The 18,146-nt window shown below is 45.2% G+C and overlaps 1 protein-coding gene and 1 long non-coding RNA gene across 9 annotated transcripts in view; one reads left to right on the forward strand and one right to left on the reverse strand.

Moving 5' to 3' along the window:
- LOC144580679 (uncharacterized) overlaps positions 1-18,146 on the reverse strand; it is a 218,943-nt gene that overhangs the window by 32,738 nt on the left and 168,059 nt on the right. The window lies entirely within an intron of this gene.
- TRAPPC10 (trafficking protein particle complex subunit 10) overlaps positions 1-18,146 on the forward strand; it is a 94,843-nt gene that overhangs the window by 4,050 nt on the left and 72,647 nt on the right. For all 8 annotated transcript variants that reach the window (XM_078358709.1, XM_078358710.1, XM_078358707.1 and 5 more), the window contains exon 2: positions 15,992-16,073. Coding sequence is in view for 5 of the 8 variants with exons in the window: in XM_078358707.1 (XP_078214833.1) it covers positions 15,992-16,073 (82 nt within the window). In the remaining 3 variants the exon portion in view is untranslated. The remainder of the gene's footprint in view (positions 1-15,991; positions 16,074-18,146) is intronic.

An 18,146-nucleotide genomic window follows, 5' to 3' on the forward strand; every position in this document is an offset into this window, starting at 1 on the left:
AAAATAGCACGTAACTGTCACTACCTTGGAATTGAACAATATCTGAAAAATAATAGTACTCTCCCTCCAGGTGATCTGTTTTCACCAGCTTCATCTATTACTGTTTGATTTTTCTGAGTCTCTATATTTGGGGTTCCAGTTCTGATATTATAAACCTTTTTTTTTTTTTTGAGACAGAGTCTTGCTCTATGGTCTGGGCTGGAGTGCACTGGTGAGATCTCGGCCTCCTGGGTCCCGGTTCAAGCAGTTCTCCTGCCTCAGTCTCCCCTGAGTAGCTGGGATTACAGGCACGTGCCACCATGCCCAGCTAATTTTTCTATTTTTAGTAGAGATGGGGTTTCACCATGTTGGCTGGGCTGGTCTTGAAGTCCTGACCTCAGCCTCCCAAAGTGCTGGGATTACAGGTGTGAGCCACTGAGCCCGGCCTTGATACTGTAAACTTTTAGAGAAGAAAACAGGCAACAGAAATGGGCTTTGTATCTGGTTGAACTTTGGGATTTTCCCCTGTAGGTCGAAGTTTTAAAATTTGCACATTGAAATTTTTTGCTAAACGTGAAAGTGTGGTGCTTGTGATTTAACCACCTCCTTACTACCAGAAAAGTAACTTTAAATGTCTGTTTAAATTGGTAAACATATTATACACGCAGATTTTATTCCATATTGAATTCTCAAGGCAATATTGAACCAAAGATTGAAAAGTAGGAGAAACATTTCCCCTTAGGAAACCTTAGTCATTGCAGAGTATGTATTTGGAGGCAAGGGCTAAAGGCACGACAAATGTGCTTAACGTACTTGCTGTGTCGTTTCTGCTGAGCGTGTTTATACGCCATTCCATCTTGTCTGCCATCTTGTCTGCGTGACCTCGGTTCTTACATCTTTTCACAGCCCCTCAGCTAGAGTAGCAGCCTCATCCGGTTGAGAAGGGGTGTGTAAGGCCCTCAGGAGAGTGTCAGGATTACAGTCTGCAAAAACTTCGTTACTGAGGAGAGGTTCTTGAGTTTTCTCTGTCGACGATGCTTTCAGCGCTTCAGGAATGTTTTCCACGGCAGCTCTAGGCTAAAAGCAATACTTAAAAAGTCTGTTTATTAAGTAATTTATTAAATATTAAGTCCTACTAGGAGCTGTTTGAAAAATACACAGAAGTTGGAAGAAGACAATACTTTCACAATTCTTCCTAACTGTAGCAGTGTGGTACTGGCAGGGCTCTGGGACACTCCCATCTGGGGGTTGGATTGGGCTCTGCCGCTCCCTTTGAGGTTTTTGTAGGGGGGATAGTACTTGCCTTTCATCAGAGCAGCCACCCTGTTTTGCGATGGTAATGATGTCATTGAAAGAGGTGGAGCTCGGATCTGATGTTGACACTTGTGAATACCTTCTGTGGGGTTCCTACGTCACAAGTGTTGCTGTTTCCCTCATAAATTTAAACTCTTGGTGCCTCCCTGTGTAGTGTGTGGGAAGCCTTGGTGCACAGTTTGGGAACTCATGCTGTTAGTGTTACTAGCCCCACTCCAGGGTGGATTGAACTGATAGCCAGGTGTGGTGGCTCACGCCTGTAATCCCAGCACTTTGGGAGGCTGAGGTGGGCTGATGACCTGAGGTTGGGAGTTCAAGACCAGCCTGACCAACATGGAGAAACCCCGTCTCTACTAAAAATACAAAGTTATCTGGGAATGGTGGCGCATGCCTGTAATCTCAGCTATTTGGGAGGCTGAGGCAGGAGAATCACTTGAACCTGGGAGGTGGAAGTCGCAGTGAGCTGAGATTGCGCCATTGCACTCCAGCCTGGGCAACTCTCAAAAAAAAAAAAAAAAAAAAAAAAAAGTGAAAAGTTAAAAAAAATTTTTTCCTATTCAGCTCACACAGCTAGTTCACAAGATTTGTTTTTGAAGAGTTTCTAGTAAATTTTGGTTTATGGAAATGACATTGAAGGGTCTCATTTTTTTTTATAGTGTCTGATCTCTGAAATAATCAAATATGATGTAGCATGGGCAACATAGGGAATTCCTGTCTCTACAAAAATACAAATAAAGTTAGCCAGGTGTGCTGATGTGTGCCTGTACTCCCAGCTACTTGGGAGGATCACTTGGACCTGGGAGGTCGAGGCAGCAGTGATCTGCTCTTCTACCTGACACTGCAACCTGGGCGACAAAGCAAGACCTTGTCTCAAAACAAAAAGTAAATAAAATAAAAGTATGACGGGCATAGCACATGAGCCAGTCATTGCTTAGAAAGTTTTTACCGGGTGCTTCCACCAGAGGCCTGCCCACTGACAGTGTGATTGTGTGGCTCACCCTGGCTGAAAGTTGGTTACCTTTTAGTGGAAATACAGGTAGCTGACTTAAGGATTTTTTTGTCATGGAAAAGTTTGTTGCCAGTTGACAGAGTGTCTTCACTGGAGTCTCATGCTTTAGCTTGGAAGTGTGTGGTCTCACAAGGTATTGCAGGCTGATCTCCCGCTGACTCTCTCTCCCCTATGCTCCACCTCTGGATCTGGTGGCTTTAGATCTAGAGTTACAGACCAGGAATGGCAGAAAGAAGACTGTGGGGTCTTCTTTTTTTTTTTTTTTTTGAGACGTGGTCTCAGTCTCCTCCAGGCTGGAGTGCAGTGGCGTGATCTCAGCTCACTGCAGCCTCGACCTCCTGGGCTCAGGTGATTTCTTGCACCTCAGCCTCGCAAGTAGCTGCTTGTGTGCTACCATGCCCAGTTAATTTTTGTATTTTTAGTAGAGATGGGGTTTCACCATGTTGCCCAGTCAGGTCTTGAACTCCTGGACTAAAGCAATCCGCTCTCCATAGCCTCCCAAAGTGCTGGAGTTACAGGTGTGAGCCCGGCCCTGCAGGGTCTTAAACAGTCCAAAACGTGCCCGCCTCAGTGCTGGCCTCCCCTTGAGTTTGCCTCAGCCTCCTGTGGCTTCCTCGCCTGTGTCTCACCCTCCATCTTTCCTCCTCAAATCTTTCCTCTGTATCTGCTCCTAACATGAATTCAAATATATTCACAGTACTTTGGCCTTAGAGAATATTTGTTTTTAAATTAAAAATTGCTAACTTTGGAGTAATTTGTGACTTGTTTTTTCTCTCACAACTGGCATTGCCTTTGAAATCTGTCTAGAATCTAGCTATATATAGGGCCTAGCTGGGTGATCTGGGATAAGCACGTCCTGAGCTCCTAACTTAAGTCTACAAAGACCCCTTTCCCAAGTAAGGTCACATTGGCAGGTTTTGAGGGTTAGGATGTTGTGGGCACCATGCCACCTGCTGCACCACCGTCTGTGTTAGCTGCCAAGCACACAGTGGCCTGCATTCATCAAGCGTCTTGGGTTTTAGATAGCTGCATCTGTCTTTGGAGGTTTGTCTTTCCTGTATTCCTGACAAAGGGAATATTATCTTGACATCTGGGCTTTTGGGTTCTACATGTGCATACAAGGTGGGGTTATCCCTTCTTAGAAAAAGTCGAACCTCTTCTGTACTCTCCTTTATATGGCTTTGTGGATGTTTGTTACATGGTGTTTCATTTCTGAATATTATTTTAGGCCTCTGTTTGCAAAATTAAAAAAAAAAAACAGTGACAAGGACCACAGGGACCATTGTATGTTTGGACATTTTTCGTATTTTTAACTGAGCTCTGTTGGCAGTTTGAAGCCATTGTATTCATTTCAGAGTTAGCTGGGCGTGATGGTGTGTGCCTCGAGACCCAGCTAGTTGGGAGACAGACCAGAGGATTGTTTGAGCCCACGAATTCGAAGGTGCAGTGAGCCATGTTTGTGACACTTCACTCTAGTCTGGGTGATAGAGCAAGACCCTGTCTTTAAAAAAAAAGAAGGAACAATTTCAGGGTTGAAATTTTTGAGCAGATCCTTGAAACTGACAACCCATTTAGATAGTAATTTTAACAAAATCTGTAGCATACCATTCATGAGCACTTTCCATTCACCTAGACCAGTCAGTAAGTTTCTGAACATCCAGGTTCATGAGAAGGGCCTCCAGAAGTCATTTTGAAGTTGAGCTGAGGGCTGGCTTTGCTGTGCCTGACCACGAGTGATGTAACTGTTCAGTAGCAGAGCTTGGACCAATGTTAGGACGTCTGATGACCCCTCTACCAAGTGCTGAGGGAAGTCAGACACCATCTGCTCACATGGAAGCGGGGAGGCTTGTCCCTAAAATTATGCCTCTGAGAAAGCCTTTGCCATAGAATTAAATAAAAATGTCACTTCAGCATTCTAAGAATTAAGTCAGCTATACACTAGAAATTTTTAGTGTAGTCTTACTCATTCCAAAATTCGTATTCTGAGAACTTGATGCTCAGCACTGTCTTTACTTCTCCTGTAGTCTGTTCTGGATCCTGGGTTGTCAGCATGGAGTATGAAGGAGCTGGGCTGTTCTCCTCAGTAAGCAAACGTTTACGGAGCTCCTGTCCCATGCCAGGCACTGTGCTGTAGGGGCTCGGGTTATGGCAGAGAGCAAAGATCCCAACCCTTTGAGAGTTTACATTTCAGCGAGAAAGAGACAGTAGACAAATTATGTTAGGTGATCAGGACTGTGGAAAAAAGAAAAGAATATAAGGGAAATGGAGGAATTGTAACATTTCACATATTTTATTATGGAAGTTTGCAATATGTATAAAAGTAGACAATATTATAGAGAGATCTGACAAACCTTTCACCCAACTTCAACATTTAGGTGAATTGTCCAATCGTGCTCCTCTCAACCCCTCATTCTCCACAGTGTTACATTATTTTGAAGCGAATCTCAGACATATAATTTATCTGTGAATGGATGTTATGAACTGCATGTGTCCCTTCCAACATCACGCACTGAGGCCTGGACTCCCAGTGTGCTAGGAATAGGAGATGGGTCTTTGGGAAGTACTTAGGGTTAGATGAGGTCAGGAAGGGACCCTTTATTATGGGATTAGGTGAGGAAGAGTGAGGGGACACCTCGCCCTTGAACCAAGGAAGGGCCACCTGAGGATAATAGCAAGGAAGTGGCTGTCTGCAGTCTGTGATGCGGCCCTCACCAGAAATCGAATCTACTGACACCTTCATCTCTGGCTTCTTGGCTACAGAGCTATGAGAAAATAAATTTCTATTTATTTTTTTTCTTTCATAGGGTCTTTAAGAGAGAAAAAAGATTGTTTTCTAAGCCACCCAGTCTGTGGTATTTTTTTTTTAATTTTTAAATTTCTTTCCTTTCCATTCATGGTATTTTAAAATTACACCTAAAGTTTCTTTCTTCTTCTTCTTCTTTTTTTGTTTTGTTTTGAGTTTCCCTTTTATTACCCAGGCTAGAGTGCAACCTTCACCTCTCGGGTTCAAGCAGTTGTCCTGCCTCAGATTCCCAAGTAGCTGGGATTACAGGCAAGTGTCACCATGCCCGGCTAATTTTTTTCTATTTTCAGTAGAGACAGGGTTTCACCATGTTGGCCAGGCTGGTCTCGAACTCCTGATCTTGGGTGATCCTCCTGCCTTGGCCTCCCAAAGTGCTGGGATTACAGATGTGAGCCACCATGCCTGGCCCTAAAACGTTTCTTAATACCAAATATTCAGTGTTTAAATTTCCAGTGTGTGGTTTTGTCTGTTTTTAAAACTTTTGAATTAGTATCCAAATACAGTTTTTAGAGAAATAACCTTTAAGACTCTTAAAATCTTCATGTTCCTTCCATCTTTTTTTTCTTTATGACTTGATGAACCTGGCTCATTTGTCCTGAAGAGGTCCCACCGCCTAGACTTTGGTGGCTGGAGCTGGAGGCTGGGTCAGCTTCAGGGGATTTTTTCTCGGCAGGACTGTCACAGGTGGTGGCGTTCTTCCAGCAGGTGCGTAAGGCTGGTTGCCTCTCCTTTTGGAAATCGGCAGCCGTTTATTCTCGCATCACTAATTCCCTTAAGGTTGCAAAATGATATTCCGCTCCCCTATTTATTTTTTCATTTATTAGCTGCAATAGTTCCGTAAAAAGCGTGTGTGTATACATGTGTACACGTATGTGCACAAATTTATCGTCGTCGGTTACCCAGTGGCACAGTGAGGCATCATGCCCAATTCTTTCCCTTTACGTAGCCCTTTTAAAGACGCGTTGGTTCACTAGCCTCCCTCCGAAGTGACGAGCTGGCATTCTTTTTGTCATTGGTTTCGTGTGGCTGTGAAGTGTGTCATTATGAATGCACTGGATGTGTTTCAGTCCACTGCATTGCTGCCTTGTTGGTGTGAAGGTTGGCCAGGGAGAGTCATGTTCATGTTGGCGTCTAAGATATAGGCATCTTTGTCGGATTCTCTCCTATCTAGCACGACAAGGTGTTCTGGGCTCATTTCGTACGTTTAATGCTCTGATTTGCACTCAGCAATTGCCAAGGAGCCCTGATTCCTTTTAGTGAAAAATAGTATTTCAAGACCATAGTCTGCAAGCTTGGGCTTCTAGCTGCTGTGAGGCCTTTTCAATGTACAGAGCTAGGAATTTTTATTTTATTTTATCTTGAGTCAGGGTCTTACTCTGTCACCCATGCTGTAGGGCAATGGCATGATCTTGGCTCACTGCAACCTCTGCCTCCCTGCAGCCTCCACCTCCCGGGTTCAGGAGATTCTTGTGCCTCAGTGTCCTGTGTAGTGAGTAGCTGGGATTACAGGTGCGTGCCACCACACCTGACTGACTAATTTTTGTATTTTTAGTAGGGATGAGGTTTCACCATGTTGGCCAGGCTGGTCTCAAACTCCTGACCTCAGGTGATCACTTGCCTCAGCCTCCCAAAGTGTTGGGATAATAGGCATGAACCACCGTGCTGGCCTAGGAATTGTTCGTTGTTTTTTTAGTGTTTTTAAGATAAAATACATCATAAGTTCATTCTTTTTGATTAAAACTCAAGGCTGCAGAGTTTTAGTTAACAGCTCCATCTTCTGTGTTTTCTTTTTTCCACACTGAAAACCCCAAATCTCATGGGTATTTGAGGAGGACAGAGTTAGAGGTTCTCAAGCTCATGCCGCTTCAGTCACCTGGAGGGCTTGTGCACACACAGATGACTGGATCCATTCCCTGTTTCTGAATGAGCAGGTCTGGGTGGGGCCTGAGAATGAGCATTTCTAACAAACGTACAGGAGGGCCGGTGCTGCAGGGCCAGGGGCCACTGAATAGAGCATCATGGGATTGCGCAGTTGCTTTATCCTGCATTATACACTCTCTGAATAACACCGTTAACTCCACCATCAACAACAGGACTAGTGAACACCGATCTAGAACTGTTTCTGGCAACCCTTCTTGGCATTTGGATATATCCCACAAGGAATGAACCATCAATTTACTGTAGTTTTAAAGTTACGTGTCGTAGTTCCTCTCTCTCAGAGTATACTACTGAATGTATATGTATGCATTTAGGTTAACTTGTTTTATTTTTCCTGATTATTTTTAGGGAAAACCTTTAAAAAATCTAATTGCTTTATAATTATATAAAATATTTACTTCCAAAATTAAATCTACAAAATGAGGTCTATTTAAAGAAATCTTGCATACATTCTGTCCTCTCCATGCACCTCCTGACTTCCTAAGTATTCCATCTCAATTTGTTACGGTTTACCCTTCTGTATAAAAACATTCAAACATATTTGTATTTCCCTCTCTTAGCTGCAGACCTGTTCTCGCCTCACTTTCTCCCGGACTCCACTCCCCACCAGGAGTATGTTGACATCATGCTCGGAAGACCGTGATGTAGATGTGTGCTGTGCTTTATTCTGCTAGTCCCTTGGTGGAATTTGAGTTGTTTTGTCTTTGATTATTTCCGGTAGTTGCGCACAGATGGTCTGTCTGTAACTTTTCTAACGGACGTGTTGGGGTGGAGCCCTGCAGGAGGGGTTGCTGGGCTGAGGTAAACCGTGATGTCACTGTGCTGTATGCTGCCACAGCTCCCTCCTTAATGGTTGCACTGTTGGCAAACTGCCTTTAGGCCTCACTGAGAAGGCTGTCCTGGAACAGAGGCTGTGGTGAGGGGAAGTCTGGGGAAAGAGCCGTTTGGGAACCCTTCTGTCTAAAGGCATTAAGGCACTGGGGAGCCAGGAATGGGCAGGAGCTCTTTTTAACTTACAAATACAGTACTGTGGTTCAAACTGCTGGAGTAGTGCTGTGTAGAGACTATTAGAGGCTGGTTCCTCGGTATTCTTGTACTTACATGCATTTTTCCAGTCTTTTTGTTTTTAAACTCTTGAATTTTAAGTTTGATCTCTGAGGGCTGGAGAAGGCAACTTGTTTCCATGATTAGAAGAGTTCATTCAACAACTTAGCATTCTTGGCCTGTGTGTTCTTGTCTTTTAAGTTAAAAGAGAAAAAGACTTTGGGGCTTTCTGTCTGGTGACTGGCCTTTATGTGTAGCAGTTTCTCTTCTGTGAATTTACACAGCAGAAAACTTGATGAACACTAACGTGTGGGTTTTCTTTTGATCCCACCTACAGAGTGTAGTATTGTCATACAGACTGGGTGCTGGGGGAGAGAACAGCAGAGGGCGTGTGTGCGTGCATGTGTGTGTGTGTGTGTGTGTGTGTGTGTGTGTGTTTAAGAGGGAAGGTAGAGACCACAGGAAGTACCTGGAGGAGAGCCAGCCTGAATGGTCGAAACGTTAAGCCAGCGATGAAATGGCAGGGGGTACTGGGTACTTTAAACTTGGCCTTCAGACTTGGAGGTGTAGAACTGTGGGAGGATTCATTTGCTGTGCTTCTCAAATCCGTGCCTCCTTCTTCTTCTTTTTTTTTTTTTTTGAGACGGAGTTTCGCTCTTGTTACCCAGGCTGGAGTGCAATGGGGCGTTCTCGGCTCACTGCAACCTCCGCTTCCTGGGTTCAGGCAATTCTCCCGCCTCAGCCTCCTGAGTAGCTGGGATTACAGGCACGCGTCACCATGCCCAGCTAATTTTTTGTATTTTTAGTAGAGACGGGGTTTCACCATGTTGACCAGGATGGTCTCGATCTCTTGACCTCATGATCCACTCGCCTCGGCCTCCCAAAGTGCTGGGATTACAGGCGTGAGCCACCGCGCCCGGCCAAATCCGTGCCTTCTAATGAAGGAAGGACAGTGTCTATGCTAGAAGTGTGGAGTCAGTTGCCTCGTCATTTTAGGGGATAGACTGAACCTTGCTTTCTACCTAGAAAATCTGGATAACATCTGGATCCTTTTTTATGCTTTCTCATTGACCTTCACTCCCTGCCCCCACCTCCAGATGCGAAGGCCTTTCACGGACAGATACTGTGGGAGGAGTGATGGGGAGGCTTCCATACCCACGATTATGCATTTGATGTTAGTTTTTGCCATGAAAGAGCTCCCAATCTGAAGCATTAATTTTCGTTACTGCCTCGACATTATACATGAATTATAGCAGATGTACTTTATGCATTATTGAGCAGGCTGAGATGACTTCCCAGTTTGTGACCTTGGATTTTTTTATTGTCCATATGAAAGCCTGTTTTACCAAAAGCCATTGAGGAGAAATTAATGAATGTATGGTCTGTGGGCAGGCACATAGGTTCTTGGGCTTGAAGACAATGCCCTCTCTAACCCGTTGCTTTCAAACAAGAATGAACTGCCTAACTGTGGCTTGCAGCTTTCTTTTGTTCATAGGCTTAAAGAATCGTTATTTCTGGAAAATTTTCTGTAAAGCAAATCTTAGATAAATTACACATTTCCCTTGACTTTTTTGTTCAGAAATAGAATCACAGAACCTTGCTTGGAGGGGACTTAATATTAGTTCATCTCCAGTTCGAGTCCAGTCACTCCACTGCTGTTAGTCGCAGCTGGGAGATGTTCCAGCCTCGGGTTGAGGCCCCCAGATGCGGGACACTTTGTGCCATTCTTCACCCTCCACGCCGAGCTTCTTTCTCAGCCCATAGCACTCCTGGATTGAGCTAAACCATCGCTCTGACTTTCCCACCCGTTAGTGCTCTGCGGCCTGGGAAGCCCTGCAGAATAAAGCTAGCCTTTTAAAACATGACAGCCTAGCAGAGGGCTGAGGACAGTGCCTTCCTAACGGGCTGAAACACTGCCAGTGTCTTCAGCAGTTTAAGATCAAGTGAGAGATGCATTTTATTAGGAAACTTTCTGTTACCCTTACCAAGATTATACTAAAGAATTTGAAGAAAAATTGTAATGTATGAGAGTATCAACAAATATTCAGACTCCTTTATGTCAAGATTTTTTTCTCCAACATAAATCTCCAAATAAAAATAATGTCTTTGAAAATATGTAATGTCAAGTCTTTAGGAAAGTGACAAACGGACTGAACATTCTGTTTTTCTTTGCCAGTCTCTCATGGTTATAACTTCCTGATCCTTTTATACTTTCGTGGTAAGTAAGACTATCACAGCTTTGCGTGTTCGGGAATTGGTACAATGAAAAAGATTGTCACATGTAAAATTTTTGGTGCTGCAGAAGAAGTGGTGCTCAAATATACCTTTCCTCAGCAAGGCACTTTATTCCGCAGAAGGGTCCGCCGCACGGATGGAGCAGTGGTGACGCACATCTGGACAAGGAGGGGAAGGGGTTCTTATTCCTGACACAGGTCACCCCTACTGCTGTGTTGTTCCTCTGTTGGCTACGGTTAGACCGCACAGTCTAGAAATCTGGATTGGCTATTTTAAAGAGAGAAGGGGTACAAGTTGGAGTGGCAGGGTGGGTAGTTTGGCAGGAAGGATGGTTACAGGCAGGTCAGAGCAGGTAGCCAGGGGTGACTTAGGTCAAAGCAGGTGACCGGAGCAGCCGACTGGAGCCAGGTGACCAGGATGAGTCGGGACAGAGCCGGGGACCGGACCAGTTCTGATTAGAACTGGTGGAAAAGGTTGTTTACTGAAACTACAAGCAAGTTAAAGTTTAAAATGGAGAACAAAGAACTGAGCATACTGATTATTTACAGAGAAACTTGGGGTTCACTCCGTCCACAAGGCCTTTGGAACCCGTATTTTCAGCCAACCTTTTTGTTGTTGTTGTTGTTTTGAGACGGAGTCTTGCTCTGTTGCCCAGGCTAGAGTGCGGTGGTGCAATTTCGGCTCACTGCACCCTCCGCCTCGTGGGTTCAAGCAGTTCTCGGCCTCAGCCTCCCGAGTAGCTGGGATTACAGGCATCTGCCACTACGCCTGGCTAATTTTTTGTATTTTTAGTAGAGACGGAGTTTCACCATCTTGGCCAGGGTGGTCTTGAACTCCTGACCTCGTAATCCACCGCCTTGGCCTCCCAAAGTGCTAGGATTACAGGTGTGAGCCATCGTGCCTAGCCAAGCCAACCATTGTTAAAACAACTGCTGCAGAATGAGTAGTAAACTTAAAGTTGGAAAGGAGCACAGAGCAGGATGTAGTCCCAAGCCGAGCTACCTGGGTTCAGATCCCAGCCTAGGTGCTCATTTGCTTCACCTTGGGCCAGTTAGGGGAGTTCCTGGTGCTTTCCATACGAGGGTTCAGCGTGTGCAAAGTGCTGTCTAGAGGGACAGTAAACAGGTGCCCTTCTCTTGACTTCTGTTAACTAGCAACTTTTCCCTGACCCTAATGTGATGGTATTTGGTGATGGGGCCTTGGGGAGGTGATTAGGTCATGTGAGTGGAGTCCCCACAAAAGGGGTTAGTGCCCTTATGAAAGAGGGCCCAGAGATCTCACTTGCCCCTTTTCCCATGTGAAGGCACAGCAAGACCAAGGCACTGAATCTGCTGAAGCTTTGGTGTCAGGCTTACATTCTCCAGAGATGATAAATACACGTCTGCTGCTGATAAGCCGTCCTAGGTTTATTGTGTTTTGTTAGGCAGCCTAACAGACTGACATTGAATTGACTGAAATGTAACCTGTTACACTAAATCTCTAAAGTCATCTTTTTGAATTCTTTCCCCGGCCATGTTTAATGTTTATTTGCTTTGAACATAAAAGGTTTTAAATTACACAAGTAATACATGAAAGTGTGCTTGTAAAAATCTCAGGGAATACAGTAATAATTTAGGAAATAGCTAAGGCCTGTGTTAGTCATCTGATTGCATGTAACAGAAAATCCAATTACAACTGCATAAATGACCAGAAAACGGATTGCTTAATGTAATCCGACCCCAGAGCCCTGCTCCCCTTTCCAAGGATTCTCTGAACTGGGCCTTCCTCAGCCTGGGTGCCTGTCTAGCGGGTCTGGGCAGCACCCTCCACAGAGTGCCCATGTCCCTCTGCATGGCTGCTGTTTGCTGTCCTCTTTGTATGTTCCTTCCCATTCAGGGGCTCGAGTGCCTGCTGTTGAGCCAGAGTGATGCTGTGCACCCATGCGCTCTGGGGATCTGCACACCCAGCTCCCTGACCTGCTGTACCCCCTTATCTCCCTGACTTATCTCCCTGTCTCCCCAGTTGGCATGAGAACCACTGGTGGGTGTGGAGGTGCACAGGGAAAGGGGCGGGGCGTGTATGCAATGAAGTTGTGTTTTGAGTTGCTCTTACACATTATTTTCCTAGGGCTCCTCTGTCACCAAAAAAAGGAGATCTTAGTTACTGAAATAAATGGCCTGAGTTGACTCTTAATAAACAGCCTCTTGTGTCAGAACAGTAAACTTGGTGACTTTCTGAACAGCATTTTCTGAATGTGGGCACATGAATCTCAAGCCCCGTTTTGGCTCTTGGTAGCTTCCTTGTTAGCAACCGAATTGGGTTGTTGGGGAGAGAGAGCATGGGGAGAAGTGCCAGATAGAGGTGAAGGGGAGGAAGGCAGCAAATCATGCTGCCATGTGTGTACCTGTGCAACCATCTTGCATGCTCTGCACATGCACCCCAAAACCTAAAATGCAATAAAAAAAAGAAAAACAGCAACCGAACTCTCACTGGTTTTGCTCATGCCTCTGTTGCTGTGGGATTAAAATGAACCATCGTCTGCAGGACGGTGCTCTGTCTCGCAGTTCAGCCCTCAGAGCTCTAGTGACCTTTCTGCTTAATGGTCAGGTTATTTCAGGAAACTGCAAAGTCTGTGTTGTTAATTTAATTACCTATCACATGAGCCAAGATTGAATTCTTTTGGGCTCTTACACTTAAGCTCTTCCCCATCTTTCATGTGCTGGTTCTCCATACCCCATTTCAAAGGCATCTCTAATTTCATAAGACTTGGTGTGAAGATTTAAGAGTATATTAAAATAATGCTTGTATATGCTGAGAAAATTGTGGTGTTTCTTCACAATCAATGCAGAGCTTCAGTGGGTTAGAATTTGGCCTTCAGATCTACCTCAGGGCACTATCTTAGTGTGCTAGGGCTGCCATCACAGAGTCACACAGTCCGTGGCTTGGCAGAAATGCATTGCGTCACAGCTCTGGAGACCAGGTCCAGGCGTCGGCAGTGTGGGCCTGTGTGTCCTCCTGGGGCCATCCTGCGTCCCTCCTGTCTATGTGGCCAAATCTCTCTTATAAAGACACCAGGCAGTTGGATTAGGGCCCATCCTGAAGACCTCATTTTAACGGAACTGCCTTATCAGCTCTGAAGACCGTATCTCCACATGCTTGTATTCTGAGGTGCTGGAGGTTAGGGCTTCAACAGGTAGATGTTTGTGGGACACAGTTCAGCCCGTGACGGGTAACCGAGGTCAGATGGTCACAGGTCAGATCCCTACTTAAGTCAGATGACACTTTGCCACGGGTGAATGTGCTGCTGGACCGGACATCTCCAGGTGAACACTGATTAGAGAGTTAATCCGTGATGGATGCGAGAGATGTTGCTGCTTGGTAATCTCCTTATGGATGAGTCTTACTGTACAGCGGGCTCCCGGGAAGAAGAGCTTGGAGCGGGTGTCGGAGGCAGTTCCTCTTCTACTTTGTATGAATGTTATTTGTGTACTTACGTGAAGTAACTGTATTGCAAGGACAGTGAGAGAGAGAGAGAGAGAGAGAGAGAGAGAGAGAGAGTAGTTTTATATAGAAAACCATGTGGAAGTGGACAAGCTTCCATTTAGTTGGCTTACTTTCCACTTAGCAAAGAGTAATGATTTTTTATATATTAATCTTGGAACTGTGTAACAAGACAACAGAAATTGGCAATCAAAGTTAAGAAACCAGAAGCTGGCCGGGCAAGGTGGCTCAAGCCTGTAATCCCAGCACTTTGGGAGGCTGAGGCGGGTGGATCACGAGGTCAAAAGATCAAGACCATCCTGGTCAGCATGGTGGAACCCTGTCTCTACTAAAAATACAAAAGATTAGCTGGGCATGGTGGCGTGTGCCTGTGATCCCAGCTGCTCAGGAGGCTGAGGCAGGAGAATTGCTTGAACCCAGGAGGCAGAGGTTGTGGTGAGCCGAGATTGTGGTTAGCCGAGATTGCACCATTGCACTCCAGCCTGGGTAACAAGAGCGAAACTCTATCTCAAAAAATAAAAAAAAAAGAAACCAGAAGCTAACTAAAGATTTTCTTCTTTTATTGATTTTTTAATATTTTTTTGAGGCGGAGTTTCGCTCTTGTTGCCCAGACTGGAGTGCAGTGGTGCGATCTTGGCTCACCGCAACCTCTCCTCCTAGGTCCAAGCGATTCTCCTGCCTCAGCCTCCCCAGTAGCTGGGATTACGGGCATGAACCAGCATGCCCAGCTAATTTCGTATTTTTAGTAGAGACAGGGTTTCTCTATGTTGGTCAGGCTGGTCTAGAACTCTCGACCTCAGGTGATCCACCCACCTCAGTCTCCCAAAGTGCTGGGATTACAGGCTTGAGCCACCATGCCTGGCCTCTCTTATTGATTTCTAAGATGACTATCAAATAAATGAACAAGATGAGCAGTGGTAAGTTCCAACATAAGCGTTGTTTTTGTGTTAACAAGATGTGGTGATAGTCCCTTTGTAGCCACTGCGTGCCACGCCTTATTTGAGGTGACTGTGTTAACTCAGTTAATCCTCACCGTAGCCGCTCTGGCCGAGCTCTTCTCATCTCCCCATTTCCCTTGTCCCGGAGGCACAGGACGGGTAAACGGTCTCCCCAGGTGTAGTCAGCTGATGAGTGATGGAACTGAGATGGGACCAGGCAGTGAGGCTCCCAGCACCCTGCCCGCTCACCATGCCATCTGCCCAGAAATGTCATTACCCTTTCCCAGTGACTTGATTCCATTATATGAGTTTCAGGAGGCTTTTTATTTTTAGGTCCTTGATGGCAAAAGAAGCAGATGTGTTAATGGCACCCATCAATTCACAGTGATTTCATAAAGGTCGATATACAAGCAATTTGGAAAATGGTTTTACTAACCTAAAGAGGATCCTCTTGAGTATAAGAATTTGAGTCATCTATATTAAAAGGTTCTTTTTTAGCTTAAGTGTAATACAGTTATTTTGTCATTTGATGAGAACAAAATCGATTTTCATTTCTGTGAAAGTGAAGATAGAAGAGCTGAACGAACACTGAGTGTGCAGAGTAAAGCCGGCTGCGAGCTGGAGTCCTGACCCGTGTCTGTCGCTGTCAGGTCTGTGCGCCGAGCACGTTGGCCTTCAAAGCTGACTTTCCGCATCTGTGAATTGGGGTCGTGTTTGTGCCTTCCCCTCCAGGAGTCACGGGGAGGACAGAATGAGAGGGTGCCTGGCAGGTGCCTTGTGTAATATTTGCACATGGGGAGCCACCTATAAATTGTAGGTTTTTCTGGCATTTGGTTGAACAGTGAGCTGATTTTGGTGAAGTTTGGTTTCCTTTTCTGCATGAATTTTTGGCTGTCTGGGAGAAAGTGGGGCTGTGGAACGCAGCTCTGGCTGAGGTAGAGCCGACTCTGTCTCTCCTTAGCTTTGTGTCCTTGGGGCAAGTTACTCACCTTCTCTGATCCCCGTTTTTTTTGTGGGGAAAATTACACCCCCCCACGGAGGTATCATGAGGGTCCAGTTTCACCACAGCGGCCCCATGCTGGGTGTTCCTGAGATTTGTTATATAGAGGCACAGATACAGAAGAGTCTTGCAATATCATTTTACTAAGCGTAAAATGATCTAACAATACCAACTTCATAAACTTTAGAGCCCATTTTCCTTGTATTCGCCTAAAAATGTGGTAACTAAATTTCTCTTTGTTCCCTTTATAGGTGCTGGAGATCAGAATTTATTTACCTCTGTTTATCCAACGCTCTCTCAGCAGCTTCCAAGAGAACCAATGGAATGGAGAAGGTATGGGTTGTGTGTTTTTTGCCTGTATTCCTCTCTTTATTTTTTTTGTTTTTTGAGATGGAGTCTAACTCTGTCGCCCAGGCTGGAGTGCAGTGGCGAGATCTCGGCTCACTGCAACCTCAGCTTCCCGATTTCAAGTGATTCTCCTGCCTCAGCCTCCTGAGTAGCTGGGACTACAGGCCCATGCCACCACACTGGGCTAAATTTTGTATTTGTAGTAGAGACGGGGTTTCACTCTGTTTGCCAGGCTGGTCTCAAACTCTTGACCTCGTGCCCCCTCTCTTCATTTTTTTAAAAAAAGTACATTTTTAAGTAAGTATATGTTGTTCAGACATTTATGTGAACAAGCGAAGTAGCACAAGTTAAAAGCCTCAGTTCTAAAGAAACAGAGTGACCTCACATAATCTGGCACCTTGATCTTTGGACTTCCCAGTCTCCAGAAGTGTGAGCGCAATACCTTCTCTTGCTTATAATTTACGCAGCCTGAGATATTCTGTTACAGCAGCAGACAGCAGACTAAGACATGGATGTGTATGTGTTGGTGGGGGGTGAGAGGGTAAAGAAGGAGAGAGAGAAAACCTTTTTAGTACTCTTTGTATTGAAGTATGTATCTTGGCTGGGTGCGGTGGCTCACGCCTTTAATCCCAGCACTTTGGGAGTTTGAGGCAGGTGGATCACCTGAGGTCAGGAGTTCGAGACCAGTCTGGGCAAGGTGGTGAAACCTTGTCTCTTCTAAAAATACAAAATTAGCTGAGTGTGGTGGAGCATGCCTGTAATTCCAGCTACTTGGAAGGCTGAGGCAGGAGAATTGCTTGAACCCAGGAGGCAGAGGTTGGAGTTTTATTTATTTATTAAATAAAATAAAATTGTATGTATTTATTACTTTGATAAAAAGCATAAATTTAAAATTAATTGATTGGATCTAGGAAATGAAACTTGAAACAAAGTTTGCCAGATGTGCTGAGCAAGCTGCAGAGCTGAAGAGCAAATCAGTGAGCTGGGAGAATGGGGCTTAGAGACGCTGGAGATCAGTGCTAAGAGCAGGAGCGGGAGAACATGGAGAAAAGCTGGCCCTGGAGGATGGCTTGAGAAGCCCTGGGATCTCCCTGAATGGCGCCTCAGAGGAGAGTGGAGGGCACAGAGGACAGGGGACGTCTGAAGAACGGCTGTCAACATTCTTCCAGAAGGGTCAGGGACTGCAGGAGCCTGGTGACTATCAAGTACAATGAAGAAAAGAAAGCAAACAGAAAACCACGCCAGGGAATCAGAAGCGGGAGAAGAACCAAATATAGAGCTTCTAACAGCACCATTTAAAATGCAACATAAAATACATTTACGAGCAGCCCCCTCGTAGTCCTGAGGGAAAATACCCAGACCCTAGAATTCTCTATCATTCTCAGTGTTGTCCAGAGTGAAGCCGGTGTCACAGCTTCCCACCCTGAGGGCCTTTCGTCAGCCACTGGTGCTGATAAGTTCTTCCTCTGGGCCTCCGGTGGCCGTGCTGGGCCCAGGATGGCTGGGGTTGCTGCTTCATTGCTTCTGTGAGCAGAAAGCCATTCATGTCTACCGCGGAGCCCCATCAGTTCCCGTGTTCATTGCTTGTCCTGATGTGGAGACAGGTGCACTGAAGAGAATAACAGTATTTTCAGACACCTGTGAGATCAGAAAGCTGATCTCTGAGTCATGAAAGGGTGTGTCCCAGCATGAAGGAAAATGAACCCAGAGACCCAGGGTGAGCAGTGTCTGCCAGCAACATGGCATGTTTCACTGAAGTTAAGATGTCATTTAAAAATAATCTAAAATTTCAGATGTGTGTGAAGCAGAACAGAGAGAAGGGGAGGATAGACTTCAACTTTAGTCTTTGTAATAAACCTTATGTTACATACTAAGAATGAAAGTGCAGCCAGTGGTAGAATAGAAATAGATGGTAAGACTTTCAGACTGGCAGAGACGAAAGATGGAAAAAGAAAACGATTAATCTCCCAGAGGACAGGGAAAAGTAGAGCTGGCAAATAGGAAATGCACATATTTGAGCATCAGCGTAATCACGTTAATGATGGTTGATTTTAACTT

This window comes from Callithrix jacchus, chromosome 21 (genome assembly GCF_049354715.1).
Source record: "Callithrix jacchus isolate 240 chromosome 21, calJac240_pri, whole genome shotgun sequence".
NCBI classification, from domain to species: Eukaryota; Metazoa; Chordata; class Mammalia; order Primates; family Cebidae; genus Callithrix; species Callithrix jacchus.